This window comes from Ruditapes philippinarum, unplaced genomic scaffold (assembly GCF_026571515.1).
Source record: "Ruditapes philippinarum isolate M1 unplaced genomic scaffold, ASM2657151v2 ctg947_1_1_1_1, whole genome shotgun sequence".
Lineage (NCBI taxonomy): Eukaryota > Metazoa > Mollusca > Bivalvia > Venerida > Veneridae > Ruditapes > Ruditapes philippinarum.
In genome coordinates, this window is record NW_026861481.1 from 78,030 (window position 1) to 89,843 (window position 11,814).

An 11,814-nucleotide genomic window follows, 5' to 3' on the forward strand; every position below is an offset into this window, starting at 1 on the left:
ATATACAAGTTTTTTTAACCTTTTAAGTACGCTTAAGTGAAGTTGTCTGATGTAAATATTCATTACTTACATAAATTATCTGATAAATCGGTATCTTACCAAGACTCCAGACACAAATCATTTTCTACCCTTCAAAGGCTAATGCGGTGCTTTGGTAATAAATCTGAAATTATATTGCTGTAGACATATTAATAACCTTTAGGACGGACATGTTAAAGGCAAAACCGTAAAATATTGCTCTTTTTGTTTGTTTTATGTTCCTTTAATTGTGCACCTAGCATAATGAAATTTTATGGTGAACTGACTTTAGAGGAACTTGTGTAAGCAAAACCTACTTCCGGAAGATTGAATATAATTGCATTCTGCTCATTGACATTCTAGAATGGAGCTATATTCGAATATGCAAGTCTAGGCCGTCTTATGCCTAAATTAATAGTAGAGTAAACATATTTTTCAAGTGATAAATATGTGTCGTGAGTATTAATTTCCAGATAAAAGCTTGCATGTATTAAAGCATGTGTAAAAAGTACGTAATCATATGTTCAAGGAATTGAAAGATGCACGCACATAAATGTAAATCAATTAATGCTCATAGCGTATACCCTCAAATTTACCACAGCAATTAAGTCCTTATACACGAATCATTTCTATGTTTCGATGTCCATACATATATATACGCCCAATATCAGCCATGAAGTTTTACTAAATGATTTTATTTGAACAGCCGTAGATGCTGGTCGTCATCTAATTTGGATCATTTCTGTGAAATAATTTCAAACTTAATCTGACGTTGTTTTTGTTGTTTTTTTTTGTTGTTGTTATTGTTGTTGTTGTTGTTGTTGTTGTTTTATGCTTTTGTTGATACATTGTGACCAATGATCATTTTTGTCAAATTACTAAAATTTGAACAACAAATTTTTACAAGCAGTTTATTTTATTATTTCTATTTTCGTGCTATTAACAACTTCTATAGAAAGACACCCACCATCAAAGTATCGTTTCTATAAAAAAATGTTTCTCCTATCCAATAGAAGTTTGGTGACCAAACAAGGCCTATTTTATGGCCAGACAAATTACAAATTACATGTACCCACAAGGAAGTTCAGACCGCTAAATGATTGGCCCATCATTAGTGTAATAAGATTAATGACATACAAAATAAGTCTATTATGGAAATCTAATTCTCTAAAAGGGGAATGTGAACAAACCCTTAACATTACAATCAGATTTATTTCTTGTGAAAGGGGAGGGGGTGAATGGCATCTGCAAATTGTTAGTTATGTAAATGGAGTAAGAATTAACGTCCTGACGTATTACTGTCAGGCTGCAATTATTTCAATATTCTGAACAGATTCGAATTTACCTATAGACACTTAAATTACATAAAAAAAATTGGGTTTTATTATGTACTTATAAATGAAATATTGAGAAATATTGATGAAATAAAAATCTATATTTCATTTTCAGTATTTTCAATGTAAAAATTTATTTTTCACAACATTGAAACATATTTTCCGTATTTCACTGGTATACTCGGCCAATACACAAATTTAAAGAATAGGGTTGGGTGTCTTTTAATTTTCTATGTCTGAAAAGAGAAAAAAATATGTAATATATATATACAGAAAAGCTTTTTTCTATAAATAGTACAGCATTTAGTTTAATCTTGTGGTATGAAAACTATCATATTTAACTTGTGGCTACCGACACTCATGAAATATCTGATTTCATAAAACTAGATGAAAATTAATCCTGTATTTTAATAAAAAGTTTGAATATCCTTTCTGTACTTAATGTTGACATTGTGTTGCTGACATTTCTAAGAATAAGGATAATGCACTAACACATCGCTCGAATTAACTTCATGGGCATTCAAAAATGAATGTTAATAGGACATGTTATTCCAAGTATTACACACGTCATCTTAATTGTGTTTTTTGTTTTTTTTTCAGTGCGTGTAATTTCTAATTTAGGACACATAATTTTATCTAAATACATGTTTACATAGCAAACACATATTGTTTTAGAATTTCGAAACGTTGAAATATGTCTCAGAATTGAACCATGTATTTACCGTCTTTCGTACAGTCTTTACGAGTGTTTATCTTTTCTTGACGTTAGTGTAAATGGTTATGAAAAATGAGTTAAAACAGGCATTGTTTGGACGGATATTTGCAGTACGAATGGCCATTTCGTGATTTAAGATTTTCTTTTTGTCTGAATTATGACTCTTGTTATTGATTGTTTATTAAGAATTTACCTTGTTATCGGCCGGAAAACGGAAACGTTTATTCGGAATTTCTCAAAAGTAAACATAACGCCAAGAATTCATGACTTGTATATACTTTAAATGTGCACCTGTAAAATTCTCCTGTAGAAAAATAGCCCGTACTTCAGATGAGACGATAACCTGTATAGACCATTAGATATGAATTGTTAAGCTAATTTGACTTGAACTTCTTCGCGTTTCGTGCTGACAGGATTTATCTTTAAGTTATTTGTTCACTCATTTAAGTAGTCACACTTCTGATAAAGATTGTTTAAAAAAACGTTTGACGAGCATATGTTCAGGAATAAAAAAAAATCCTATTCGCATGCCGAGACACACCATCTTAGTTTAGATTATTACGTTGACAATCTATGATTAAGAATATCACAACGGATAAGACGTGTACATGTGAATATTACATTGTGATTATTTCAATTTTCGGTTAAAGATTTAAGAAACAAGCATGGCGGTACAACATGATTTCCTTGTGGATTTAAAAAACTCAAGCCTAGCAGACGATAATTTGTTTGAACTATTTCACGCAAACGAGGTGTACACAGACGACTTTAACTTCCTTTTACCAGAAGAAAATGATTTTCTACTTGAAGACATGTCACGAACTATGAAAATTGTTTTATGTGTTCTGTATGGTATACTTTGTATAGGTGCCTTTTTCGGGAATACTTGTATTTTGATAGTGATCATAGCGAAGCGATCTTTGAGAACTGTCACCAACACGTTTATCTTGTCACTTGCTGCAAGTGATATTTTGATTGCCGGATGGAATATGCCGTTACAGCTGATGTTTCATTTAAACAATGAATGGAGGCTTGGAGAGGTGATGTGTAAGCTGACAAGTTTCATACAGGGTGTAGGAATTATCACTAGTATACTTGCTCTGACAGCTATAGCAGTTGAAAGGTATACACCAATAATGACAGAAATATTTAAGTTGGAATAAAGTTTCAATAAAAGTTATGTATTATTTCCAAATATCTTCCTTAATAAATGCAAATGGGAGAAAAAATCAGTATTCAAATTAGGCTAAAGCCATACATGAAAAAATTTTAACGTATTAGATTTAAAACATCATTTATATGAAGACCAATCTTTTATCTGTTAGGTAAGACTTTGCAACCAGTGAATTTTCAAATAAGCCTGAACATTCGTATAGTCTGGCCACGCTCTTTACTGTTTGCAATACATTTCATTTTATATTTTAAAAGCCCTTAAATTGAAATGACTGGTCCAAAAATCAAGTCTAATAAACAAAGGTTAAGCCATGTATACTCAGATTTGTTGAGTTAATGTATCGTCAACATGTATCAAACAATGCAGGTATTTATATAATAAGGTACCGGGCAGCAAAAATATTTTAACTCTTGACAATCATTGATGTCATATCAAATACACTAAATACCCGTATATGATAATAAGATAGACGAAGCCGATTATAAACCGAAAAGGATGTGAAAACCATTTCCTTATAACACGCATAAGTCTTGTTTTGAATTATCGAATTTTAAAAGCTAGCGCAAAATATTGTAAGAAAGGAAAAGTGTCTTAATTAGCTTAAAAAGTGTTCTTATTCATACTAGTCCAAGACATGCATTATATGCCCTTTACTTTAAACAGCTTGTCTATTTAGCTCATTTCCCGATTGTCTGAAAATAACTGTTTATCAAAGAAAGGTCTGTCACTCTAAATTAATATTTCTGTGAGCGGAAATCTTTATTAAGTCTTTTAAGGCAAAGTTTATCCCTTGTCGCTTAGTTTAATTTTAGACAGTATTTATTCCGTTGCACTTTTATAAGTATAAGATTAACGAGATAAAAATGCTAAGTGTGAACAATTAATTTGTTCCTGATCGAATTTTCCAAGTGATAAAGTTTGGCATCTAAGTTTTTCACGGAAAAGATTTATTTGAAAGTTTCTAACAATAATACTTTTACTTTCTAGGGTAAAGGAGTGATGATTAATAAAGCGTGTGGCTTATTTTCTGATCATTTAGTCCAGATTTATGGGTTTTGTATCCTTGTTAAACTGATTTATTGTTTAAAATCGTGAAAAAAAATAACACCAGAAGTTTCTGAAAAATGAAGTACAATAATTTATTGGAGGATTACTCTAAAACGAAATTGCCTGAAAATAGGGTTAATTTGAAGAACAATAAATTTTGTTTGGATTTTCAACTATAGTTATATGGACACCACGGTCTAATCTGATCATGCAAATTGTGCCCATGTAAGATTTGTTTAACTTATATGAGCCGCGTCATGACAAAACCAACGTAATGCGTTTGCGACCAGCATGGATCCAGACCAGCCTGCGCATCTGCGCAGTCTGATCAGGATCCATGCTGTTCACTATAACAAGTAGAGAAACTGATAGCGAACAGCATGGATCCTGATCAGGTTGCGCGGAGGCGTAGGCGCTGGTCGCAAACCAATTATGTTGGTTTTGTCATGACGCGGCTCATATACTGATTATTGCTTGAGCCTATATTAAAGAACGTTCGAAGTTAATTAAAATTTAAGCTTATCTTTCAAAAATTACATTTTACCACATTTAATCCATGCAGACTTATCCGCCCTTCAATTTGAAAAGTTTGCTTTATTTCAGAAGCTTATAATAAACAAAACCTTATTTATTCGGCTTTTCATTTAAATATATTTAAGTTCCGATCAGGAAATTTCAAGAACATGAGAGCTATGATTTTTTTCCTTTTTATCTAACGCTTTGACAGTTTTTTTAAAAACGGCACATTTTAAAGTTACTGTAAACTCTTTTCTTAATCTGAAAACAGACAATAAAATATTTGAATGAAATCCATGAAACTTTGTATTTTCACCAGCAATTAATTAAAAAAAGACGCAAAACAAGTGCAGAAAGTTTGTCCCAACTTACGGTATAAGTGTTTGGTCGTCGAAAAGACCTAAAATGGCAAACGAATCCAAATTAAGGGCAGATGATCGCCATTTTACAGTTCAATTTTTATTCTACCTAAAATATACGTCATAAGAAGATTGTTGAAAAGTAATGCGGGCAAATTTTGTTTCCGGACATTGTGATATAAGGTTAATTACCAGAATAGCCTGAACTATTTATGTTTTAGACGTAAGAAATTCAATATCCTGAGAACTTTTTAAATGTCATTTTCTTAAGTGCTTTGTAATTAAGTTAAAATGTTTTAAGAGCTTTTATTATTGAATCAAAGTGCATTGAAAATCATATTAGTCTCTAGGAATATTAATCTTAAGAAGTAAGAAACCACAAGGCAGCTATTACTATTCCATTTTGTAATGTTTAGCCTACTGCAGTATGGCTAAAAGGCCAATATCTGTAAGCAAATATTTCATTCTTTCATCTATCTTAATATATAAATATGAGGTCATGCTATCCCTTCTGTACGACATTTTACATAATAAAGTCACTGTATTAAAAAGTACATCAAACCATTGGCCATCGTGTGTTTTAATGTGTAATATATTCTGTTATCATAACACAACAGAATCGGTGCAGCACAGGGTATCTAAGCTAGTATTCTTATTAGAGAATATGTTATAGAAATATTTTTTAAAATGTAAACAGGTGTAAAGCAATATCTTTTGAAATATTCTTTTATAAAATTCATCAACTGTAAAACTATGTTGAATTTATTATAACAAACGAGTCGTTACAAAAGGTATCTTTGTTATGTAACATTCCCGGCGCTATTTCGATTGAGAAAGCTTCCGCACACTCTGGGCGACGGCTCCCATGAATGTATTAACCAACTTTCATCAATAAACTAACCTAAAGTAATTTACCACCAAAGTTTCCCATACCATACAAAAACAATAAATAAAAAAAACAATTCAGTATATGTTTTACAATTAAGTATGTAGTGTATATGCATTATTTTGAAAATCATATTCATTGTATTAAAATGTTAAGGGTTTATTTCAGGTATCACGTGATCTGTAATCCGATAAAGGCCCGGTACATAAGAAGCACCAAGTCAGCAGTGCTGATGAGCGTCACACTCTGGGCGACGGCTATTCTTGTCATGCTCCCACATCTATGGATACAGCGTCTACAGGAAAGGTTGTTATGGCAACATGAGAAATATCCACCAATACGCATTGCTCATCTTTGTGTAGAATATTTTCCTAGATTTTCATATAACGTTACCTATTCGTTTGGATTCTTTTTTATTTTTTATATTTTGCCTGTTGTGGTAATGATGTATGCATACGGCAAGATGGCTATCGTTCTTTGGTTACGTAAACCAATCGGAGAACGTCTGACACAATCGCCGACTAACGACAGAAGGGAACAGCAGAAGAGAAGTATCGTCAGGATGCTAATTGTAATTGTCGTCTGCTATATGATATGCTGGCTTCCGTTCTTTGCTGTAAACATTGTAATTCTTTTCTGCAAGTTCACAAAGACTGTACGTGCAATTCAAGCATTTGCGTTATTATTTGGATATTCCAATGCGTTTGTAAATGCACTGATTTACTTTTTCTTGAACGCAAAGTTCAATAAACTCATTAAAGAAAAACTGGGACAATTTTGCCAAAGCAGTTCAAGAATGAGAAAAATCTCAGGAACGCCAATACCTCTACTCTCCAACACAACTTGTGTCTAATTGTTCAATAAACTTTTAGAAATAAAAACGACAAATGGACAGATATAACTTTCAATATGAACTGTAATCAGATTAAACGTGTCATGTGTTTTTATGTGCAATATATTATTTGTTGTAACAAAACTGAATCAGTGCAGCACTGGGTATCTGCTCATCAAGACGTTATCCTTACTTTATCGCATGGCTGTGAGCTTTTCCTTTGTTCTTTCCAACCCATTATACTCAGTACACTTCAATGAGCATTTCAAAACTGTATTGATATATAACAGTACAGTTTTTTCATTGATTCATATAGGAAAAAAAACTCTACTGTTATATATCGGTTTAGTTTTTTTCGCACCTTGTATATATCAATACAGTTTTTTCATAGAGGCTCCAATGGGGCAGTGGTAACGACCATTCCCAGTAGCAAAACAACCCCATAAGATAATAAAAAATGAAATCAATAAAATAAAATAAAATAAATATATAAATACAATGAAAATATAAACAAAGATAATTAATGAAATGAAAAAAGCCCTTTAATCTTAAATCAATCTTGGTAACAGTATACAATCCGCCTCTTATATTGGATGTCTTTTGTATATTTATTTTGCGGCAGCGAAAACAACTTGAAAAACTGCCTTATGATAAATAACTGTAATGTAGCTAACGATTAATTTATTTATTTGTTTCTATACAAAAAAGAAAACATTATGCCATTGCGATAAAACAGTTATAGTATATGAAACTCGTTAGTTAGGGGGGTATAACACTGGCTGGGGCGACATCTCGGGATGTTTCTGCAAAAAAATGTCTCGGCCTAACGGCCTCGCCATTTTTTAGCAGAAACACCCCTTGATGTCGCCCCAGCCAGTGTTATACCCTCGTAACTAACTCGTTTCACATACTATAACTATTACACAGCATAGGTCATAAAAGTCTTACCATGTAAGGGCATAAAGTTTTATCTAATGTGATGTTGATGTTGTTGGGTTTTTTTGTGTGTTGCTGTTTTTTTTTGTTTTTTTTTTTTTGGGGGGGGGGGGAGGGTGTTGTTGGAAATGACCCGTTGGCATCAGAATAAAACATTATGCTGCTAATTTAAGTAATTTGTAAGTGATCTAATTTTGTCAAAAATTGGTTCATTTTTTTTTTACAATTTTATCATCAGGAATTAAAATTGTCATCAAAAAATTGTAAAAAAAAAATGTAAACCATATGATTATATTGTAATTCACTTTGTATAATCTGCAGGTCGGATTTCATGTGCTGTATTGTTAAATATAATGAATTAAAAGTCTGAAAATGCAAGGTCTTTCTCGTCAATTTATGTTTCCTTTCAAAACATTTTAGTTCTGGATTTTTATATAATATAATCTGCTATTTATTTACGATAGGTTTTCGTCCTAGATAAAAATAACGTTTGTCACAACGATACTTTGTCGCAGATTTCTATAATGATATTTAGACAGAAAAAAGTACATAGCACTAAGGGCCATCTAGCATTAAAGTTACCAATTCATAATTAAATTAGGAGGTGTGTTTATAAGCTAATAGCTTCCTACACAATCGAACTAAAATAAATTCTGTATAAACCAAATTAGGATGTCACTTTAGTGACATGAGGTCCGGCGAAGAATAGGGAAAGGTTTTGTACTCAACCTGGATTCGGAGAATATGGAGAGCTATTGTACTCACCGAGGCGTCGTGTCGCCGTTACCCTTTGTTTTGTTGTTGATTTTTGTTGTTGTTGTTTTTGTTTTTTTTTTGTTTTATTGTTTTGTTTTTTCGTCCAAGTTGGTATCTCCAAAACTACTGAAGGGAATTGTTTGAAACTCCACACACTTGTTTCCTGCTATTATCTCACATGATGGACACAGGTCCCATAACTCTTAGTTAACTATTTACAGAGCTTTGACCTTTTTAGTGGGGCGGGAAATTGAGAAAATAGTGCAAATGGTGATACAAGCATGAAACTTTCAGGAAATCATCTTTAGACCACATAGACTTCAAAAGTGAAGTGGGCTTAAAAATATCTCTGCTCATTCAAGATGGCAGCCATTTTTAAAATGGCCGCCATATAAATTTGACGTACATAAATAACTCATTCAGTCAAAATGTTTGTAAAGACCTGAAACTTACACAATATCATGTATAAAGTGTCTCCTATACAAAAATTTAAATCTTACAAAATTCCGCATTCATACCTCTTCTCAATCCAAGATGGCGTCCAATATGGCCGCCGATTTTATGCTTCAGATTCAGATTTTTGTGACCATCACGTGACCATAATGGCGGCCAGATGTGTTATTTGAATTCTCAGTGCAAATAAATTATAAAATGGAATATAAACACATATAAATATAACATATAGCAACAGAATTGACAGAAAATGACAAAATGGCAACAAATTGCTAAGTGTCTAGTGTTTTTACTTTCTCAGGAGTAAAGATAGTGTATTAAAACATTTTTTCGTAAAGTCAAGGACAACAATGGACGGATAGAAATAATGGTATATTGTTTTACTACAGTTTTACTACAGTATCGATAGCGCTATATGAATGATATAACGATTGATTATTTAAAATATCTTAGAAAATCTTCAATATTCAATATATAATAAAATTCAAAACACAAAATACTAATATGCCATCCAGGGGTAAAAACAAAGTACAATCACAAGCCAAAGAAGACAGACAAGGAAATTTGAATGACATGCAAAAGGGAACTTCACAAAGCCTTCTAAGCCCTCTAAGAAACACAGAGACAACAGCATCACAAAATATTTCAAATGAATGTGGAACTAAAACAATAAATACAGCGGATATGTTGGGACAATCTCGGGAAGTTTTATATGGTGAAAGGACATATTCTCAAAACCAATTCGATGCACAACAATCGTTGCAAAACATAAACACACCCTGGTCAGGCCAAAAAGTGGGACAAATATTTACACCCCAAGCAAAGCAATTACAACATAACGGTCAATTAAATCAAAATATGCAAGCGTACAGTGTTACAGGTGCGGAGAATAATGTCCCACCTTGGGCAATAAATTTGTGCCAACAAGTAAATAATATTCAACTAATGCTTGACAATCATACAAGAGCTTGGCAAGTTGTAGAAAATACAATGTCAGCTCAGAATGAAAAGCTAATGAGGATGGAAAGTCTGCTATCAGAGGTAACAAATATAAAAAAAGACATAGTTAAAACAAATACAAAAGTGCATGACATCGAAAACAATATGAAATTTTTACAAACAAAAATTACAGATTATGATGAAACTGTACAGCATTACAGTGACTTGTGTGATGATATAACGATGAACAATAGGGATACTGACGCAAAAGTGAGACAACTCGAAACTGAAATAGACAAACTAAAACAAAATCAAGAAAACATACAAATGCAAATTAAACACACAGATGATAGTATCATCGATGTGAAATGGCGAAGTATGCGTGAAAATTTACTTCTCTATGGTCACCCTGAATCTCCATACTCCCAAAATGAGAAAGAGCGTGAAAATTGTGAAATGATAATCCAAAACTTCATAAAAAATGAAATGGGTATAAATAAAGAAATGCAAATAGATAGAGCCCACCGTTTGGGTAGGTTCAATAAAAGAAATGTACGACCCAGGCCTATCGTCGTAAAGTTTACATTTTACAAAGATAGGGAACTTGTCAGAGTTGCTGCACCAAGCACATTAACCGGCACCAAATACGGAATATCCGAACAATTTCCTGTTGAAATAGAAAGTAAACGAAAAGTTCTATATGAAGTTGCCAAAAAAGCTCGTCAAAAAAAAACAAAATAAAGTTAGACTAGTTCGGGATAAACTTTACATCAACGACGCATTGTATAACACAGATAACATGCAACAGGAGCCGAAAAAGTACCAGAATGACAATGGCGCAAGGCCTAAAACATACAGAAACTCAAATTTCAGAAATACACTTAACACAGACACAGTACAAAACAGATCACAAAAGAAAAGCAACGATGTAAATCCACACATTATAGACCATAACAAACCATTTGTCATCCCGCTGAAAAACAAATTTGAAGAGCTAGCGTTTGCAACACCATTGAGAGAGATGTCTTCTCGTACTTCGTATGCAGGGAAAAAGAAGGCAACTTCTCCACTTGAACAAGACTCGAACTTTAAAAAACAAAATACTTTTAACAGTGAATATGAATATGAGTCTCTGTCTGACTCTCAGCTTACACAGGAGCCAAGTGTTTCGCAACATTCACCGTCAATATTAAACAATGACATGACAAATACGTTACTAACAAATCCAACAAGTATGACGCTACAGCAATATCCAAAAGTCACACTGCCTACGCCCCCGCATACCAATGCTGGATACAGTAATACGGATCAAGAACCCCGTTTTTCACGTGAAAACACGGGTGATTATTGCCAGACTAACCATGACACAGATTAGCGTGAACCGGAAAACGGCTACTTAATTACGGACAGTATTGAATGCACAAATTGTAACGGTGTTGATACACAAAAATCTTTAAAACTGTTATCTTTGAATGTTTGTGGATTAGTCACAAAACTTAAATGCCCTGAATTTCTCACTTTTATCAATAATTATGATATTATAGGTCTACAGGAAACTAAAACAGATGATACTGATGTAATTACTGTTCCTGGATTTTTAGTTCATATGTTTAATAGAAAAAAGCTTTCAAATTATCGATCAGGTGGAATGGCATTATTAATTAAAACACATTTAGCACCATATGTTAATGTTGAGAGTAATAACGAATGTAATCTGATTAAATTTTTCACAATTTCAAATGAAATATACGGTTCAAATTGTAGTCCTCATGTAGAAGATCTTAAATGCGGAATTGTATATATACCGCCAGTTAGTTCGAAATATTCTCACAGTGAACCTTTTTTTGAT

General features: G+C 32.7%; 1 protein-coding gene across 1 annotated transcript; it reads left to right on the forward strand.

Moving 5' to 3' along the window:
* Positions 1 to 2,426: 2,426 nt before the first annotated feature.
* LOC132715771 (QRFP-like peptide receptor) lies at positions 2,427 to 7,069 on the forward strand. Its single transcript, XM_060698835.1, has 2 exons — positions 2,427 to 3,190; positions 6,218 to 7,069. The coding sequence occupies exons 1-2, from the start codon at positions 2,733 to 2,735 to the stop codon at positions 6,900 to 6,902; spliced, it is 1,143 nt and encodes a 380-aa protein (XP_060554818.1). The 5' UTR covers positions 2,427 to 2,732; the 3' UTR covers positions 6,903 to 7,069.
* The last annotated feature ends 4,745 nt before the right edge of the window (positions 7,070 to 11,814 follow it).

Bases quoted from the DNA above. Each gene is read 5' to 3' on its own strand.
- LOC132715771 (XM_060698835.1), top strand. From the start codon at position 2,733: ATGGCGGTACAACATGATTTCCTTGTGGATTTAAAAAACTCAAGCCTA. The intron at 3,191-6,217 runs GTATACACCAAT...GGTTTATTTCAG, and splicing joins ACAGCTATAGCAGTTGAAAG to GTATCACGTGATCTGTAATC.